Source organism: Colias philodice, chromosome 18 (assembly GCF_061535455.1).
Source record: "Colias philodice isolate Cphi_HAF_F1 chromosome 18, ilColPhil1 Martin Lab GWU primary, whole genome shotgun sequence".
Lineage (NCBI taxonomy): Eukaryota > Metazoa > Arthropoda > Insecta > Lepidoptera > Pieridae > Colias > Colias philodice.
In genome coordinates this window covers 9,721,730-9,743,239 of record NC_143103.1, presented here as the reverse complement: position 1 = coordinate 9,743,239, position 21,510 = coordinate 9,721,730, and the positions used below count along the sequence as shown (strand labels likewise).

The window sequence follows — 21,510 nt, the reverse complement described above, 5'->3', positions numbered from 1 at the left end:
TAAAGCCAGACCCTCTGGAGGTATAAAATCAGTAAGAGGTAAAATAAAGAGTCGACGGGGCATAAAACACTCTGAAAGCCTTTACGGCCCCTTCTGTTTTTGGGCCAATAGCGATCGGGGACATCTCTGTAATATCCTTAATACTTGTATTTCCTTGTTAAATAGAAAGAATAGAAAGGGTTTAAATTTAATTATCTTTATAATGTTATCTGTGGTCTATAATGGGTTTTATGGAAGACAAGTTTTTGTCAATCATATCAAACGCCTCATGAATCTGAATGAAATTTGGATCATGTGTAGGTTTAGAAGGTTTGTTTAGTAAAAGTGAAGCAGCAGGCTGAAGCTAGTGTAGTTTATTATTTTAGCCCACTTTTCTAATATTTGTAGCCACTGTGATATTTATCACAGTGTATACATATGTCATTAGTCTTTCAGGAACGGATTTAAGTAACGATTTAATAAAATTTTCAGGTCATTACTTAACAACTTCCTCATACAGGTTGTAGTAAGTTCCTTTCTAATGAAAATTTAGAAAAAGTACTTCCGAATGTTTTACAGCACGCATTGAGATCCCTAATCGTTTAAAGCTTTCCTTCGCACATATACTTTGTATTACATATTGCAGTAATACAGCATTTATAGAACATCAATTCAATACCTCATTCACAAGCATCAACCATTTCCCGAAGCATCAATAAAACATTATCATAACATTACGCGATCGTACGAGCGTCATAAAAATCGGAGAGGCCGTAAACTTCCCGCCGTCTCCCGAATACGCAAACCCGTTACCCACATCGCTGCAGACGATACTACGAGACAACGGACACATCCGGCGAGTCTTGTCTTTATTTAATCATAGCAATTGTATCCTCCAAGCACCAGTTGACAAATTCGCACGCCCCCGACATCGTCTTAAACGCGCACTTAAGCCCTACCCTTCCTTCACCCTTGGACGCCTCCATTCTTTTTATATCGCAAGTTTATTAACGCATAAAGGTCTGCCGATGGCCCTTTAAGAATTAGGACTCGACCCGTGGATGCGCGCTCGCTCGAGCCGAACAAATGGAGTGCCGGAATCTCCGGATCGGCACATCCCTACGCAATTAGTGGAGCCGTTATCGTCTCGCGCAAATTTGAATTCGGAACGTTCCAACGTTTTTCATTAACCGCTTCTTTTTCCAGCCGACTGTCGAACGTAGCTATGGTTCGTTCGATGGCAAGGAATTCTATTAGGAGTGTCGTACACGCTGCGAATGCGAGTATCGGAGCGATCGGATTTACATGGCGCACTAAAACGGAATCATGAATGAACGAAACCCAGAACATTATCCTTATGCTCCCATTTTACGACCTTTACCCCCATCGAAAGGGTCGCGACACGCCGTAAAACGCTCCGTCCCGCTTTCGCTCGAGGGCCGCTCGTAAAACGGAGCGAGATAATCACGAAGATGAGTCGAAAATTATTTTTTTTATTATCACCATCGGCGGTGCTCATTTATTTCCTTTTTACGGGCCCAGTACCTCATAAAAAGACAATAAACTTACTATTTACAGACCATCAGGAAATTGTTAGCCGAAGAGGTCCCTTTACGACACATGGTGGACTGATGCAGTCTTTACGAGAGCACCGACATTAACGGAATGATACATTTTATTCGCTACTAACTTTGCCGCCGGATTTGCTTAAGCGGTTGTAGTAAAAGTTGCCTGGGGCGAAGGTTACATTGAATTATTTACATAGTTTCGCCGTGATGTCTTTCCCCTGTTTCTTAAAGCAATTCTTCCTGAATTACATTTGTATTTGGTACTTGACTCAGAATAATAACAATCAACATAAAATCACTCAATTAGAAAATACAACTACCCTTCTTTTTGTAATAAGACAGTTTTATAGCAAATTATTACTAACAGCTTAATAACTATCTACCACTTTCCAAAATCCACTTATATCGGTACAGATACCAGGGGATCATAACCGCCTAGTAGTCGAGTAGTTTTTTAATGCTTATAATAGCAGTTATTAAACGGTTGCCCGTCACTAATACGCGTTAACCGCTTTTTTATACTCAGATATTGGCCGCTGTAAATCGTAGTCAGATTATGGGCTAAATTGTTTTACGATATATTTTCATTATTAATGAGAGGGAATTTATAAATTTATGCCCGCGTTGACGCCATATTGATATGTTTTCTTTGTTCGCGATTGAGTTTTATGGACTGTATAATGAAGTTATTTTTTAAGTGGAAAATATTTTGAAGGATATTTCGCTCGTGTGTGATGAGTATTTATGAATTGTAGTATTATAAATCCTATTTGAAGTAGCGTGGGCGTTTGTATTCAATCATGTAACTGTATTAAATCATTTTTAATGGAATAAGATGAAATTGGCGCAAAGTTAGCTTAAAAGCTAGACTTATTTACGGTAGGTTTAGCCGTTTCCATCAGGGAAAACTCAATGATTAAAAAGTTGTTTTAATGTAAACTAGCGGTCCGCCCCGGCTTCGCTCGTGGTATATGTTTACGTTTTCTCTACGTAAGAACCATCCTCGTACTTCAAGGAATATAATAAAAAAAGAATTATCGAAATCGCTTCAGCCGTTCTCGAGTTATGCGCTTACCAACACATTTTGCGATTCATTTTTATATATAAGAAAGATTTAAGGAGCTTTTATACAATAATAAAGTTGACGTCTAAAAACAATAAACTAATAAAATTCCAAAAGACAATTTAATCAATATAGTGACAGCAAAATTCAACAGATACATTACACGATCAAATGAATCTAATTCCACATCTATGATGCGTGAGCCTGAACAGTGTCAAGCGACAAGCCGATACAGATATCTGCAGCATGAAGCAACAATTCCTGTCTAATGGAATGTCGGATTAAAGATCCTGTGGAGAATTCGCAACGCCTACAATTTATTTGTCCCGGTTATAACCCGGCAACGGAACGCGAACGATTTGGATATTGTGAATTCCAAGACTGCTTTCGCATAATGAATTTTGGGATTGTCGTGCGGTTTTTCGCCGAATCCCTTAGACCCTCGCTTTCCGACTTTATCGGTACATACGGCCTATGTAAAGATAATTTTCGGTAAGGAACGCGTTTTCGATGGAGCCCCGCCGTTCCGTGCCGGCGCGCCGTGGCACGGCACAAATATATGCTAATAAGGGTATTATTTAGGTCCAGCAATTCGTATGATAAAATTGCTCCAATGATATTCGCCGCAGACGATTTCTATGGAGATTCCGGTCTTGTTTCGGGGCTAAATCTGAGCGGGGATGATATATACGACCGGCCCGAGTTTTCCTTATGCGAAAATATTGCTTCGAGAAATATGGGTGAAGCTCTATCGGAGGGTGGCTTCGATTGTGCGCCTGTTACGGATATCTGGTTCAAATTCCACCTCCGCTGTGATATAACAACCCTGTTTATGGCGCTATTCGAGGAGGCATTTAAATTGACGTCTAAAAATGAGTAAATTGGACAGAATAACTAATAACTTGCATTAAATTTAAATTTAAAAAGAGAAAGAAGCGAAATTGGGTTGTCTTAATTACCAGCGCCTCATGAGCGGGCAGCGGGCAGGCATTAGACGCGTTAGGTAATTCGAAGCGCGTTGGAGTTAATTTTTTAACATTCCTCGAGCTCTGGCCGCCTGGTAGTGCCCGAGGCGGGGACCGTTCTAATTAATATCGCCCCGTTTTCTCCGCTATTCATTTTCATCCTTTGGCTTTTTGTTGCTCTCCTGGTTAGGTTACGTTATTGTTGTGGCCGACTAATTTACATGTTAATGAGATGCTCGTATTCAAATGAAATCGATCTGTTTGGTTATTAGTCCGTGATTTTAACTAACTTTTATGTATGCGATGGGTTTTTGAAATTAGAACGAGGCAGATAAGATTATTTAGTATCTTAATGTGGAACATAATGAGCTGGCTCGCTTCGTATTAACTGGAAATAAAATAATAAGCTAAACAAAGATATAAATATTTGTTTTGAGGACTAAAGTTTATTTCTTATAGCCGGCATAAAACAAATCTTAATAATTATGAAAATCCCATACTTGCAGTCCTTTTTTCCCTAAATAAAAACAACTATAAATAATCATGAGCTTACCAGGCGTACATAAACATAAGTGACTATTTCAAAGCGTACCTTAGGCCGCTTCTTTGTCCCGCGATTACGTATGCAAATGATGAGTACACCTGTGTCTTTATGCATGCCTGGTACACAATCGCCAGATGGAAATGGAGGTAAATTCTTTTGTTTAGGAATGGGACTACCGGTTTTTATGCCGAAATTATGAATTACAAAACCAACAACGTCGCTAGGAAATTTTCCAAGACTGGCTGTAGTTATTATTTTTGTTTACAGTCAATTGATCTTTCTAAATCATGATTATATAGACTATTTACAGTAAAAGATACTGGCAATATGTATTGGCATTTAAAAAACATAAAGCCCACCAACATCCAACCGAATTTGAATTTGGAACGCGATTAAAACACATGCTAATCGCAATGGCGGTTTCCTGCCTTAATTTGCAAACAGTAAGATGTGACGATTGTATGTTGATTATCCGTATTGTGACTACTGCCTTATATAGAAAATATGTATTCTAATTAGGGTTAAATTTAAACGCAGATAATATAAAATTTTAAAATTCGAATTCGCATTCCGTTCCAGATTAAAAAAGTTTATTTAGCCTGTGCGTGTTCGCGAGTGCATTATTCCACATAGTTGCTTGCGGTAATTTTTTCACGTTTAGCGGTTGCGGTTAATTATATTTATGATCTGTGAGCTAGTTACGGTTGCAGTAATTTTTTTTTACATGTATTTAGCTGCTTTCCGCTAAGTTTTCATTGTCAACTCAATCGCAAATGTGAAATTTACACGCTACACGTTTAAATGTTTCGTTTACTACACGTGTAATTTATTGTAAAAAATATTACAGTATTATAGAACCGACGGAAGCAATATAAAAATATGAAATCTATAATCGCCTCAGCGCTCTATACATTGAAGTGATTTCATCCTTTACTAGTTTTTATATTATTATTGTTGGAAGTAAAGCGCACTTTTCACGCATCATTGCTGAAAGATCTTGACGTCGGAAAGCTCCGAGTAAGCCGATTACTTTAAAAGGCATTGAACGAACTTTAGAATTCAACTCCAGCTTGTGGTAACACTACTTACAAGAAAATAACGTTATTTGACTTAGTGGTTCGTAATTGAGAACAATTTTCAAATTTAGAAAAGTTTGTTTTTCATGGCACAATTGGATTTAGAATATTCGTTCTCTAAAACGGTGACGTATGTTCGAAATTCGAATTGCAACCGAAAATGTTCCAAATTCAAAATAGTCAAGCGTCACCCGCAAAGGCATTTCACTATTCCATTCTATTCTAAATTCAAATCGTCGCGGGGGATCGCTCCCTCGCAGCACAAAAACACATTCATCGAACAGAGCCGAATACAGCCGAACAAAACTGAGTGATAGATCACCTTCGGGAAATTAAAAATGTCTCTAAAACAATACTTTCTTGCACGTCCGTATTGCGTCCCTGTCTAGCGCGTGATAAGTGCATATCTTCCTCTCGCTCGAACAAAGCAAACGTTTAGATTTTCGCGCGATTGCGTCGACTTTAATTACATTTTTCAAAATGACAGCCGTAAGTCAGCTGTTAAGATTATGCAAGTTTTATCTCGGATGCTTTTAAAAGGGAGTTTTTTTTTAGATTGGACGTATTCATCATTTAATTAAATTTTCATATCTACGAAGAAATAAATTAGGAATTCACATTGAATAAGTATGTTGTTGTGATTGTGGCATTTATCATATTGTTAAAGACAAATTTATCAATCCACGACGAACGAATGATGCAACGAAGATTCTGATCAAAATATTGCCTTGCATAATATGTAGATTATTAAAAAAGTGTTTTTTAGAAAACTTATAAAACACTAGTCACTAGCGGTCCGCCCCGGCTTCGCCCGTGGTACATATTTTGCAATAAAAGGTAGCCTATGTTCTTTCTCAGTAGTCAGGGTCTAAAGATTATCTGTGCCAAATTTTAATCAAAATCGGCCCAGTAGTTTATGAGCCCATTCATTACAATCAAACAAACAAAGTTTTCCTCTTTATAAAATTAGTGTAGATAGATGGAATATCGATTATGTCGTACGAGTCGTAACCCAGACCATTGTATATTATTTACCCTGTTATTTACCTCAACGCAACGTTATGATATTTTTTTTAATTGAATTATGATTGTATATATAGGTACTTTTGTAAGGCATTTATTTCGTGCACTTGCCACATATCTAAAGTATAGAAACATGCAAAAAACTTTAACGATCGAACACATAAACGAAAAAGTGTTCACGACAATAAAATTTTTACGATCGAATAAAATGTATTAATAAAAACTTTTGTTAAATCTCTAATTGACCTCACGGTACGACATTAAAATGTAAAAAATATATTTTTATGTTTAATAGGTCAGTTTTTCTAAATAGTTAGTTTAACGACGCGGGTTTACTTATAAAGCTGACAGCGGTTTTAATTTATGTCCCGTATTGGAATAAGAACAATTTTATGATGCTGTAAAACGTTTAAGATGATGTTTTTTGAGGAATCTTTTTAATTATATTGCTTATAGTACTGCTAAAATTTAACTAGCATTGTCATCCGGATGTGCTTACCAATATTTATGTTACAGACGACGCACGAATATAATTCAAGAATTCCTAGTAAATCATTAGATGCAATAAAAATATTTCTTTTTTCAGTTTGATATTTAAATAACAAAAAAACTTATTTACACTTCAAATATTACATTTTAAATGCAATATATTATCTACCTAATCAAATTCCCACAAATGACAAAATAACAATGATAGGTACATGTTTTGAATAATATTTCATCACTCTATTGAGCTCCCATTTTAAATGCCAAGTTTTAATTGAGATAATTATTCAGATAATAAATAAGATATAATTTTTGCAATTAATTGACTTACTGTCTTCCAATTCTTCTTTAAACTCGTATTTCGGTCTTACCTGAAATAATACAAATATTTTTTATATTTAACAATTTTTAAAAAACATAAATTCATTTATTTAAAACTGGCAACTCCAATACGGATTCAGCCAAGATTATAAGTACCTAGATATAAATTAAAGTCCTACTATCCATACTAATATTATAAATGCGAAAGTAACTCTGTCTGTCTGTCTGTTACTCAATCACGCCTTAACTACTGAACCAATTTTAATGAAATTTGGTATGGGGATATTTTGATACCCGAGAAACATAGGCTACTTTTTATCCCGGGAAAATGACGCAATCCCGAAAATCCCACGGGAACGGGAACTGTGCGGGTTTTTCTTTGAAAACGCGGGCGAAGCCGCGGGCGGAAAGCTAGTAATATTATAAATGCGAAAGTTTGTGAGGATGGATGTATGTGTATGTATGTTTGTTACTATTTCACGCAAATACCACTGAGACGATTACAATTAAATTTAGCAAACATATAGAGGGTATCTTGGATTAACACATAAGATTTATACCGGAAATCCCACGGGAACGGGAACTATGCGGGTTTTTCTATGAAAACGCGGGCCAAGCCGCGGGCGGATAGCTAGTACATAATACATATACAAATAAATAAGTTCACAATGCAAGACAATAACTAATGAAAAATAAAAATAGCCTGTAGTAGTAGACATGTTTGTTTCTCTTTTGGGTAAAAATGGCTGATTCGATGTCGATGAAAGTTACTACAAATATAGAAGACTGATAAATACCAATGTGGCATTTTTATACGCGAGTAAATACGCGGACTGAAATATAGTTGTAAAATGCCGTTCGTTAAAATAATATGTTACAATGTAATCCGTTAAAATGTCTTTCATCTAAATACAATAAAACATGTAATTATATAAACATTTATAATTACAAGAAAAAGGCCAGACATATTAATATGCAGTTATTTTTTAATTGTATTAATTTGACACGACAGAGGAATGTCTTGTATGTTGTAATTATCTTTTAAAAGAAAACTATTAATTATTATATGTAATTATTGCGTCATTCTTGATTCTTGAATTAAAGATAGTGAAGGGTGGTTGGTTATTTTCAAAGTAATATTTAAGGGGTTTGCCTTTTGCATTAGCTACTATCAAGTATTATGTGCCTTTTAAATTATAATAAACTGACATAAGTACTAATCTTTATATATATAAATAAATCGAATCGCAAAATGTGTTGGTAAGCGCATAACTCGAGAACGGCTGAACCGATTTCGATAATTCTTTTTTTATTATATTCCTTGAAGTACGAGGATGGTTCTTATGGAGAGAAAACGTAAACATGTACCACGGGCGAAGCCGGGGCGGACCGCTAGTAATATTATAAATGCGAAAGTAACTCTGTCTGTCTGTCTGTTACTCAATCACGCCTTAACTACTGAACCAATTTGCATGAAATTTGGTATAGAGATATTTTGATACCCGAGAAAGGACATAGGCTACTTTTTATCCCGGGAAATAGGATAGGTTTTATCCCGGAAATCCCACGGAAACGGGAACTATGCGGGTTTTTCTTTGTCTGCCCGGGCGAAGCTGCGGGTGGAAAGCTAGTGCTGAATAATAATAAAAAGATTTTCGTTTCTGTAGGTTGGAGTTTTTGTCGTATGGAAGAAATGAATAAAGAAGTGAAGTCGTATCTTTTATGTTTGATAAAGAAAAAGTTAGTATGAAAATAGGTGGCCAGTTTTTTTAAAATATTAAAAATAGCCAAACCAATTCCGATCATTTTTACGCAAATAAAATTTTGAAACATAAAATTTATTCATCCTCATCTAACAAATGTTGCCACGTCCAAAATAGTAATAAATAACGATCACGCTTGACTAATTCACAAATGTAATACAGATAGAGGGGACGCAAAAAGCGCACTCAAACGGACAGACGGACATATTAATATTTATACACGTCGCTCACAATTATCATCTGTTCACTTGCACCTTTATAGTAATTGTCGCCTGGTGGGGTTGCCATTTTATTCATTAACATTATTTTATTATCTGTGCCGGAAAAAATGCGCCAAGTGCGAGGTTTCCTGTTATGCACGCAATCAAGAAAGAAGTGGCATTTTTTAAAATCATTCTCGTAATTAATATGTATTATTAACTGCATTCCTCAAAATCCAACACTACAAAAAGGGCACTATAAAACAAATAACACCAATTGAACTCAAACAATAAGAACAAACACACAAAACCATTGTAAACACAATCGACCGACGAAATTAAACATCAATAGCGACAATTACAAGATAACCAGCGGATTATCCGTCTAATATTCGTTCTTTCCCGCCATTTCACGCGCCGCCGCCCCGCCGCAGACAATAAAAACCCATAGAGAAACGTCAGATTGACAGCTGTCACTGAGCGCGCATACAGCCCGCGTACAGGGGAGCCGGTATAAATTTTTAATCAAAATATTTTTCCCCTCTCGTAAGATGTTAATTCCTTTGTGGGAGTGACAAGAGTTAACTGGAGACCGGTGGCTGGGATGAATAAATTATTTTTGTATCGATATGCAGATGTATGTAAATGTTACACTTAATGGTTGTTGTTCGGTAATTCAATATGGCGCTCGAAACTATGGAAGTGTTGTTTAGATTAGAGAGTATTATGTGGTATGGTTTTATCTTTTGACTTGATAATATAGAAAAGATTAAAGATCTTGATAGTGTTTTATTTTAACGAAATTTTTAATATTTTGTTTTGTGGTAATTCCATTGAAAATTTCGCATTTTCATATAAATTACGCCGATTTATGAGTATTTTGAGTACATACGTTTTTTATTTTGACAGCTTTTGCGTGGTCAAGCAATAAAAAAACAACAATTCAAATTTGTTATTTTAATACTTTAGCTACATGATTTTCGTAAATAAAGCATTAAGGTGTTGTTTTTTGAAATTTTGAAAATGCACATTATTTGGCTTGAGTAAGCTCATGTAAAACTTGTTCTTAGCGTTAAATATGTAGGAAATTTAAATACACAGTCGATCTAGCGTAGCAATATTTCAAAAATTCTAACATATTCTACATAACAATACAAATGCTATGTAAATCATGCTTTCCGAAGCATTCTTACGCAGTGATTTATATCCGACATTTGCGGCCCTTTACCGAAAGACAAACAACTTTAAATAGGCTACCAGAAGTTTAAAAATGCTAATAACACGACCAGTTATTGAGACCCCTGAACTCTTAACTATCTGTTTGTATTCGAACCAGGTTAGGGATCTTTTAGTTTGGTCACGTCTCAAAACAGTAGCAGTTGTAATGAGTGAAATGTAACAGTTTGTGATTATGTTTATGAGATGTTAAATATGGCTCCCGGTGATTTAACGTGTCATAGACAATGGATTCCCATTGTTGCCATAGACTACGCTCTACAATAGAGAATAGAGTACGCAGTTTTGAATTTCGAATTCAATCGTGGAATTAAAATTAAAAGAAGATGCGTGACAACGTTTATCTATCGATAAGATATTAGTTGGAAAGAGAACGCGGAATTTCAAGAATTATTGATAATAGGATATTATTACGATAAATATGTCAAATTTGTATTTAACCAACTACCCAATATTACACAATCTTTCAGTATGAGTACGTACAGGTGAAATATATCGAAATAATCATAATTTAACGTCAAAATTATTCATTGGCCAAGCATTGACATAAAACTACAATTAAGTTAACCGCCGGTGGCCCGATGTCCGTAGCCAATCGTAAGAATTAAAATTTTCTGTATACTAAAACCAAACGCTCATATATCATAATTGCGAGCCACGAATCACGGCTTTACTACCTTCGCAATAAGATCTATTTTCCTATGAAATGCAATAGTCATGTATGTACATAATTTTCACGGTTATCACTTACATTGGCATTTGGCTTCTGTTAGTAAATTCTATTGTTTTAAAATTAATTGTTGCCTTTTTGTTCGGATGGAATTTTAAGTTTTCTGTTACAAGTAAAATACGATAATTTTGTATTTTTCCAAAATTGGAATATGTCATTGCATAACGGTTTCTATGACATTGAAGGTTAAATTTTCTTAAATTCTCTTTTTCAAAACTATTTTCTCTTATTTATTATTATTAATGATTACCTAGTACCTGCACTAATTCAAAAATATAATTTCACCAAGTTGATACCTGCTATATTTTTCATAACTTTCTCATATCTATGGTTTATCTACTGACAAGGTACTCTTTAATCAAAAATATAATTACAAAAACTTGCTAAACAATAACATATTCATAAAAACAACATAATATTCACTGCATCCCCTCCCCCACCCCCTTAAAAATCATACAAAATCTCACACTACATGCCTTTATCTCTTTCCACGCAGCTGTATGACGAATCAGTTTGTCATTTTTGACATCTCCAATTGTAATACACCCTTTATAAGCAAACAATGCAAGTATTAAATATAAAATTTTGTTAACAACGGCATTAATTCGTATTATTCACGTTTCGAATTTGACGCGTGAAGCGATTGTCTTTGGTCACTTTTTAAAATTAAAAAAAAAAAGTTGTCTATGGACTGGAGTTCTATTTTTGAATGGGCCGTTGTGTTCCTCGGACCATGTAATTTTGACAATTAAAGGGTTTTATACAGTTCTGTCAAATGAATAACACAATTTGAAAATTAGAATGCATTATTATTTGTTTTTTTTTTAAGATAAATAAAATAATCAATACTTAAATTTTATACAGATTACGATCAAGGATTTACAATCCATTTTTTCCAATGAATATGTTTATTTACGATCAAAATTAATGTTATGAAAATTTTATATTTTCATCCCATGCCATAAGCACTAAACCTAGGCTTTCTATAGCCAGGTGGAGTCACCCACAATCGTTACCCCCATTCCGAGGGTTAAGCCGACAAACATACAAAAAGGGTAACGCCCGTATTCTTCTATTGTAATCAAACTTTATTAACGTATTGTGATTTAGCATTTCTGTGGTATGAGAGCTTTTGACTTATTGTTATAAATACTTAGTGTTGAACTCAAACTCAATTTTTTATTTATTTATATAAACTTTAACAAGTACCTATGAATAAGTATAATGTAGGAACACATCATAAGCACTGCAATCAATTTAATTTTTTTGTATTTAAAATATTTCATATTTAATTTTATTTATTTAAACATACCTACATACTGTAAAACTCTATATTTTCAAAACATTAAACAGTTTTTACATTCTAAATTCAATTGCTTTTGTTTAATCCGTTACATTCGAAAATAGAACATCGAATTCGAAATTCGAATATCTATGACGTCACGCATCGACCAATCATATTTCGCGGCTCCATAGGTATCTCCCAACTCCGCCTTAAGCGCCCCTAATCTAATATTTAGGAATTTAATAGTGAATAATTGAAGCCCATTTTATGATTGCGTTCGAAGGTACGTGACTGGACGAACGTTAGTTAATATTTTATTGCCTTCGATTTGCTTTCAATTGTAGGTCTCTGGAGGTTTTATATGTAGTGGAAAATGTTTTTCTGGCAGTATAACCTAGTCGACTGTTTGGCAGTGCCTATGGTGCACTTAATAATTAATATATACTTACATATACTTACATAGGTATTGAAAATATGTAACTATGGTTTCAGGGCCTGAAATTATTTGTTATTTTCATTTGAAAAGCTTTGCGAAGTACTTTTCACTAGGTTTACGATACCTAGTGAAAAATACTTCGCAAAACTTTACGTATGAGAAAATCTGTAAGTTTGCATGTGCGTCACAAGAAAACGGCTAGACTAATTTCTGTGTAAAATTGAAGAGTAACATTATGGATAATGGCAAAGCAAACTTTCGTTTATTACCATTTTCATAACTGCAGATACATTAATTACTAACAGCGGAACTAAAAATCTATAAAAAATCCACGAACAGTATTCGGTGACCCATCCAAACCGCGGCCACCGCGGGCAACGCTTGCCCGTGATCAATTGTATCGGTGACCGACACAGTTTAACTCGACGTAACTAAATAATCAATGTCACGCCTGTCCGTTCTTTTGTTTTGTTTATTCGATGTTTTTTACGTCGCTACGGTGTGAATTGAACGATTTAATTATTATAATTAGTTTTATTGTAAGGTTTTGTAAATAAGATGCATGAAGAAGAAAAAAATTGTATACAATTTTTTTTAATGATTTAGAAAAACCGATCTAATCGTCATAATATTATAAGCTATACATGATTCTTATTTATGTAAATCTTATTTTTTTTTACTTTCATGTGTATGTCTGCTTGCTTAACAAAACGGCTCTACAAATTTTGATGAGACTGTCATTTGCCGATAGGAAACTACAAGTTCGAAGTCTTGTATAGAACTACATCACAGTTTATAACAAGGCAATGCCACAAAATATACCGATTATTGTATTACGCCGCCCTTGCAAGGGTCTCTAAATAAAATTATCGTCTCCGCTGTTGGATTGAATTTACTTCATAATTCTATGACAGGAAAGGTTTTTGCACACGAACGGTTCTACCGCTTGTAATACGCCTTTCTTATAAATATATTTATTGAAAGTAATATTCTTTTGAATGTTAAGGAAACTATATCATGTAGGTAATGAATATTAAGTCAACATAGCTTTTTCATTAAAATTAGGAATAGGTATTATTTTGAAAATATCTACAAATTTAGTTATATGTTTTTCACTTATTGCATTTCTGCAAACAGAGCTATATTATAATGTGCGAGTTTAAAAATTCAATTATTAAAACAATTTGGAAGACCTTCAAAATCGTTTTTACAGAAAAATACCTCAAAAATCATGCAATAAACCGTCGCGTTATAACGCCGCGTTTCACCCGTCCGTGTGTCAATCCTAAATATTATTAAAACACATCACGCGCCACGCCGGACAAATGTGCGTAGAATTATGCTGATGTATCCTGGTAGCTACTTCGGATTCTAAAGATAACTCCACTAATCTTTTGACTAATCTATCTTTTAAGATACACCTTATCTTCTATCTAAGTACCACGAGGCCATGTACGAAATCTTGCATTTTCACTCCCAAAAATTTCCTGTGAAACCAGCGTAATTAACAACGTTAAATGTTATTTTAATGACAAAGAGTTGCCAATTTTAAGCAGACTATAAAATGAATTCCCGGCTCATTCCACAGATGAAAAAAGCGCGAAATTACCAGAATCTCGCATCCGAATTTCATCGCATAATTGTCAGTTATAATTGAAAAACGTAATTACGGAGCGCACGTCAGTTAATTAATATTAAATTCGCAAATAATCACCCCTCCCCTCTCCCCCGGGATGGGATGATTGAATTATAGGGAAATTTTGAATTTTGAATAATTCACGCGGGAAAGTTAGCCCTTTTGCCGCGGCCTCGGCTCAAGTGACGTCCCATTTTTGAATTTGAATTTTTAATTAGTTTGTAGCCTAAGTGCGATTGTTAATTGTTTTATAATGTTCTCAGGGGTTGTAGGTATTGTATGCGTTTTGATAATTGACTGATCCCTGTTTTATTTGTATGTGTAATTCATCTAAGTAAGGGACGATTGTTTATTGAAATAAAAAAAAATATAAGTACGTGGTATTCGATTAACGGAAACGTTATTGCATTGATATAGAAAAAAATTCAAACGAAGCAATACGATAGCTGCCGTAAAATGAAAAATAATTCGCGCATGGTGAATTTTAATAAACAAAAGGCAGAGGGAAACGAATTTCCCATTATGTAGGCGCAGATCATTGTACCGCCTCACCAAAATTCAATTTCGTTCATTTCGCCATGTTCGCGCCGACAGAGCCGGGCGACAAACCAAACAATTACACAAACGTGCGTCGAAAGCATAATTTTTCCACGAAAAAACTATGTGTGAAATGTGGAAAAAAAACCTGGCGCTTTGTTTGCTTTTCGCGCCAACGCGGTGGCCACTTTTGACAGTTGTCAAACGTGAGCGCGCGTCTTTTGTGCCACTTTCCCCTCAATTAAAAAAAGCGTCAAACGCAACGTAATCCCACACAAATTACCAGGGCTACATGAATATGAAAGCGGTAATCAATCGGAGATACGGCGCTGATACGTGCATAACAATTCAGCTCATTTCAATAGCTATTGTGGCGGCGCCGGGACAGAACGTCATAACTGCGTCCAGAGCTGCGCCCATCCGTCACTCGGGAACGAAAGACACTCGACAATCGATCGAGATCGAGACGCGGCGACGTGTTGAATGATTCCAATTCTCTTGACAGATCAGAATGACGAAAGAAGAGTTCTTTTTTCAAAACTTAACGGTGTCTTTTGTGGAGGAAGGTGACGCGATAGTGAAGCGACGACGAGCGCTGTCAGTGTTCAATTGCCTCTTGACGGGCGTTGACGTGTGTAGGATCTAGATCGCGTGGACATGTTAATTGTTGGTCTGCGTGGGAGTATGTCATATTGACAGCGTTTCATTAAAAACACGTTCAACCCTCGACCTTTAGAACGGAAACGCTGTCAGAATTTCGCCAAGATTGCGCCAGAGGTTATTACACTATTAAAATTGTCTGTGGTTATTTTTAATTTGTATTGAGTATTGACTTATCGATACGGTTTAACAATATGCGCTGAATTCTTTCATGTCATCGTTACATACGCTTTACGACGGGTTTGTAATAACAATCATCACGCAAACTACTTTATTCGAGAGAGAATAGGGATACTTATTAATTTTAAATGGAAATTACTAGAAGGTGGGATTTTAGAGCCTAGAGACGGTCAATCAAACGAATCAAAACAGGCAAAGCGACAAGCCAACAAACAATACTTACTCAACGCCGAAACAGCAAAAGCATGCAGCTGATCATAACATAATAGCGAAGACCGCATTGCACGAACATTACGCCAAGAAATTTGGTAACATTTATTCGAGAAAAGAATAGAATATGATTGAATAGATAATTGAGTAGAAAAGATGTTTCTTTAAAATGAATATATTCATGCTCTAATAGATATTGGCGTGGTTTTTAATGTCAAGATCAAGGATGAGCATTTTTTATAAAATGTATAGGTTTTTGCAAATAGGTGACGAAAGACTAATGTTACCAGGCTGTAAGAAGCAGCAAGAGCTCACCTGGGTCTGTCGCGTCGAGGGTCTGCGGCGGCTGCTGGCTGAGCGGGCCGGGCGTGCCGCCGGAGCCCGGCGAGCGCACGTCGTCGTTCACCGCGCCGTACGACAGCGAGGAGGAGGGCGGCCTCTGTTGACAACAACCCAGTTATGACGGCCTGGTACCAACGCGGGAAGCGAAGCTAAGGTTTAGAGTTGGAGGCTCTACAGAGATAGGCTTCGATTTAATGTTGAATGGATAGGTTTCAGGGCTACTAGGATACACGGTTGAGAGACTACTCTGCCACTAACATGCTATGTTCAATAAGGATTACAATTAACCTGTAATGCTACTAGAATCAAAGAATAGGATAGAATAGGTTTAGAAAGATCTGCTTCGTAGCTATAACAACGTCTGTTTTCAGGATACTACCAGATATAAAGGGAAAACTACGCTAATATTTTCAAATACTTGATTTCAGTAGTTTGCGTGATGCTACAAACGTGTCTATTAAATATGCGTGTTGTACAATTCTAATTGTGCATTGAATATGATACATGACGTTAATTAGGGATAAAAAGAATAGAATAAAATTGTAGGTAATTAGGGAAAAACTAGTATCAAAATTGGCGTTTCTTTCAAATCTTTCGATAGAAATATCCACTTCAATTAAAATAGTAAACAAATAGTGATGAGGCAAATGAATTTGACCGTAACAATGCTTGGCCCATTACCCTTGCAGGTGCTCGTAATGGCGGGCTGGCGTGCGCGCGCGCATCATTACGCGCATGTACATAGAAATTGCAAAATATTTATTGACGGCGCTGAAATTTTTAATTCCGCTTTTTGTGATCGGCTGCGTTATTAAATTCTTAATGCTGGTTCATTGTTTTTTGTTGTTTTAATTTATGATTGTGTGATGAGCCTAAGTTACAAATGGTGATCTGATTTTATGTTGGTTTCATGAGGTCTTGGAACATTCAGAGAAAATTAGTAATAGCAGCAAAAAGAAACAATTTTATTTTATTTATTTATTTAATCTTACTTTGCTTGAAGTCAAGTCAATGATGGAAAACCATAGATTTCTACCTCAATTAATCTATTAAAATATTGCAAATACCACGATATAATAAAGCATTCGTAACAATTTTATTTGCCACAAATATGCGATGTTTTTATTGCTAGAGTCATAAATCTTAATTTATTTTTTATTTATGCATAGGCACTGGACGTAATTACACTCCAAATAGTAATTTAGGCAACATTTGATTGATACCTTTTCACAATAATTCGTCTGGCAATTATCTAAAAAAAAAACAGCATTTAATTGCCATTCATGTATTTAATTGATTGTAATACTAACGATCGTTAGGTGTCTTATTACGACAGGAGATTGTTTTAATTTAAAATAATGGCGCCTGACTTAATTGAATATCGTAAAGATTACGGCGAATGCCTTAAGCTAATTTTAAACGACTCGCCTTAAATTAAAATTTGCTTCGTAATCTGTGCTGAAACCATAGATAATAAACGTGTTGTGTGGGGATACCTTAAGTCCGATGTAACACCAGCTGAAATTCCATTCAAAAATAGAACGCGCGGTATAACCAACTGGCAATTTCAATAATCATTACAGAAAGCGAACAGGCGGGGAATTTGAATTCGTATTTAGAACAGATGTCCGCCGCGCCACTTTCAATTACACCGATCAAAAACTGACGCTGCTCAGGTCTATTCCCTAATTTGAATATCGAACATGTGTTTTGAAGGTTTAACGCGGATTCTAATTTCGAATTGCGATGAGAACTATGTTGACGAGCAAAAAGGAGCAATCAAAATGTGTTCGAAATTGGAAGCATAGACAAGATATATTGAATCTATTAAGCCGTTTAAATGAAGAGCATATTGTTCGTTTTTTGGACAGGAAGCGATGTCACTAATGCGCGCAGTTCACACCATGTGTGTCTGGGAATGGCTTACTGATTATCGTGTAATTTTGTTTGAGTTTCGTGTCGTTAGCGAAAACTGTCAGTTAACGATTGAACACCTTTCCGCTATTATTTTTCGATATTGTTACACGCAATATCGATGTTTGTCTATATCGTAATTTGTGTTTTGGAAACGCAGGTGTTAATATAGAGGGATAACGAGCCGATTGTTAGTCAATTCTACACGTTTTTTCATATGCAGTATTATTAGTGTGAGATCCGAAAGCTTGTGTGGTTTTGCAAATGTTTGTCGCTCTGTCAGACCAAAACTGCTGAACCGATTTGGAAAATAAATGCTAAACAGCTAGTAGACACAAACATTTCAGGCTGAACTTAAAATAATTAATGTGCGATTTTACACATATCAAATTTATTACAATTAATTAAGAAAAACAGTATTGAAATACTTTAAGTACTATATTTAATTATTATTACATTCATTTCAACCATTCACATGTCACTGAGTCGCAGCTTCGATTCCCAGAAAGGGCGTGGTCGAGTTTCGGTGTTTTTTGACACCGATCTTTGTGAGAAACGTCGGTTGTGGTTTTTGAACGATTTGAAACATGTTTTGGAGTTTACATTGTTGCATTTGGTTTTAATGTTTTTTGGTGTAATTTAATTGTAAATTAATTTTGTTTTATTCAGAACTAAGTTAATGTAAGAAGTCAAAACACAGTAACTGTTTTACCAACGTAATTCTGTTATTTCATAAGCTATAAAAATGTTTGTTTGCTTGAACGCGATAATCTCAGGCACTATGGGTCCGATTTGAAAAATTATTGCACTGTTAGATAGTCCATTTATCGAGGAAGGTTATAGGCTATATATCATCACACTAAGACGAAAAGGAGAGGAGCAATGCGGGTAAAACCGCGGGGCACAGCTATTTATTTGTTAAACGAACTGAAATTTGAAATATGCACTGAACAATTAATAAATTTGATAATACGAAGGTTACTTCTACATGTCCGTAACATAATATGTAGGTATAAATTTTAATACATTAAGGTTGCATGTATATCACGCGATGTGACGCGTGCGCTGGATCGGATTTCGTGGGAATTTTGCGAATGGATAGATGGGTTCGCACGAAGTTATAGCGTCTTGTTTACCGAGTGAAAAGGGGCAATTATTAGATTAACTCTTGTGGTGTGGGTTGGGTTTGGAATTCTTTTGATAGTAATGTTTGTAAAAAAAACCTATTTAGTCCATGTTTAGTCCTCATAAAAAATTGTAAATTGTATTATTCAAGTATAAGAGTAGGTTACCTATAGGTTTCAAACAGGTTATTGATTTTAAGTTTTTAACAGAACGCATTATAAATTTATTTATTAACTATAAAAGTATATGTCTAGTGTGACTAGCTTCCGCCCGCGGGTTCGCCCGCGTGGTGTTTTGATAAAAGGTAGTCTATGTTCTTTCTCAGGGTCTAAAGATTGTCTGTGCCAAATTTCATCAAAATCGGTTGAGAGGTTTAAACGGGATAGCGCAACAGACAGACAGACAGACAGAGTTACTTTCGCATTTATAATATTAAATAATTAATATAAGTAGGGATTCTAGTATATTTCAACAAACTAAATATTTATTTAAACAAAACATCCATTCGCTATTACGATGTCTTGGCAAAAAGCACTCTTAAAAACAAAACCCTATATTAAGACGTATGAGCTCTCTCGAAGCTTCTACGATTAATGATAATGGATCCCCCCTTACGTAAGGGGGGGTCCCGGGGGAGTGGACAGTCTTGGACAGCATTTATCGGAAAATTTGTGCCAATTTATTGTGGCAATGTGGATGTGTCAGCCAAAACGCAATGTCTGATGTTTTTCGAAATGATTTTACACTAAGTTTTGTTTATATGTATTTTTCTGAAATATTTAATCAGATAACACTTTGATTTATTTATACTACGATTAAAGTTATTGAACAAAACTATTTGTGTAAAATGAAAGATGAGCAAAATTATTATTTCCAAAGTAAATGTCAAATAGAGACATCTAACAAAACAATTATGAATGAAACAGACAGACAAAAATATATCAACGAAATTAGTTTCAGCAGTTGACAGAGCAAACATTATTTTCATATAACTTTAGAATTCGTACAATTAGCATATTACAGAGAAATTATTCCTACAAATATACAAATACACAAAATAAAATTAAACATAATATGACTTAGCAAAAAAAATCATAACATCGGACTATCACGGTATATATTATATAAGCCAGTTATATAATAACAATAAGCTTTCCACCCGCGGCTTCGCCCGCGTTTTCAATGAAAAACCAGCGTAGTTCTCGTTCCCGTGGGATTTCCGGGATAAAACCTATCGTATGTGTTAATCCAATTTACCCTCTATATGTGTGCTAAATTTCATTGGTATTGGTTCAGTAGTAATTGCGTGAAAGAGTAACAAACACACATACATTCCTCACAAACTTTTGCATTTATAATATTAGTAGGATAACATAATTACAATTCAAAACGTGTCCTCTTTTATGGTTAAAATGGAAGCTTTATTTCCGTCCTGGCAACAATTAGCCGATGTGTGATGTATTAGTGTTGCCAGCTATGATTATATAATTTATTAGTCCTTTATATGGCTGGCAATAAATTCTGATTGTTGAGTGAGACGTTGATGTAAATTTTAAGTGTTTTACATGTTAATGTGGTTAATTTCATTGTGGAATAATTGACTTCGATTGTGTGTTTTTTATTTATTTAACTTTAATGGTTTAGTTTCAGACTGTGCCTTTTTCGTTAAAATATAATAGATGGATTGTTCTACTACATAATGAAAATTAAATCAGTTCAGCAGTTTATGTTAAAACTAGCTGCGCTTCGCGGTTTCACCCGCGTGACTCCGCTCCTGTTGGTTTTAGCGTAATGATATAATATAGCCTATAGCCTTCCTCGATAAATAGGCTATCTAACACCGAAATAATTTTTCAAATCGGATTAGTAGTTACTGAGATTAGAGCGTACAAACAAACAAACTCTTCAGCTTTATAATATTACTAGAGGTCCGCCCCGGCTTCGCCCGTGGTACATATTTCGCAATAAAAGGTAGCCTATGCCTTTATCGGGTATCAAAATATCTCCATACCAAATTACATGCAAATTGGTTCAGTAGTTCACGCGTGATTGAGTAACAGACAGACAGACAGACAGAGTTACTTTCGCATTTATAATATTAAGTAGGGATATGTTAAAATGTAGATATCCTATACCGTCTCATTCATCAATGAGACTGTGTGACTAATATTTAGCAAAAAAAATATTTAGTATGATCTACCTACATTATAAATTTATATTTATAACCTACT

The 21,510-nt window shown here is 35.2% G+C and overlaps 1 protein-coding gene across 5 annotated transcripts in view; it reads right to left on the bottom strand.

Annotated features, from left to right (window-relative positions):
* hth (Meis homeobox homothorax) overlaps positions 1 to 21,510 on the bottom strand; it is a 242,504-nt gene that overhangs the window by 144,242 nt on the left and 76,752 nt on the right. For 4 of the 5 annotated variants that reach the window (XM_089706240.1, XM_089706242.1, XM_089706241.1 and 1 more), the window contains exon 7: positions 16,214 to 16,337. In XM_089706240.1, coding sequence (XP_089562366.1) covers positions 16,214 to 16,337 — 124 coding nt within the window. Of the gene's footprint in view, positions 1 to 7,035; positions 7,076 to 16,213; positions 16,338 to 21,510 lie in introns of all 5 variants that reach the window. The other variant, XM_089706244.1, reaches the window with a different exon arrangement.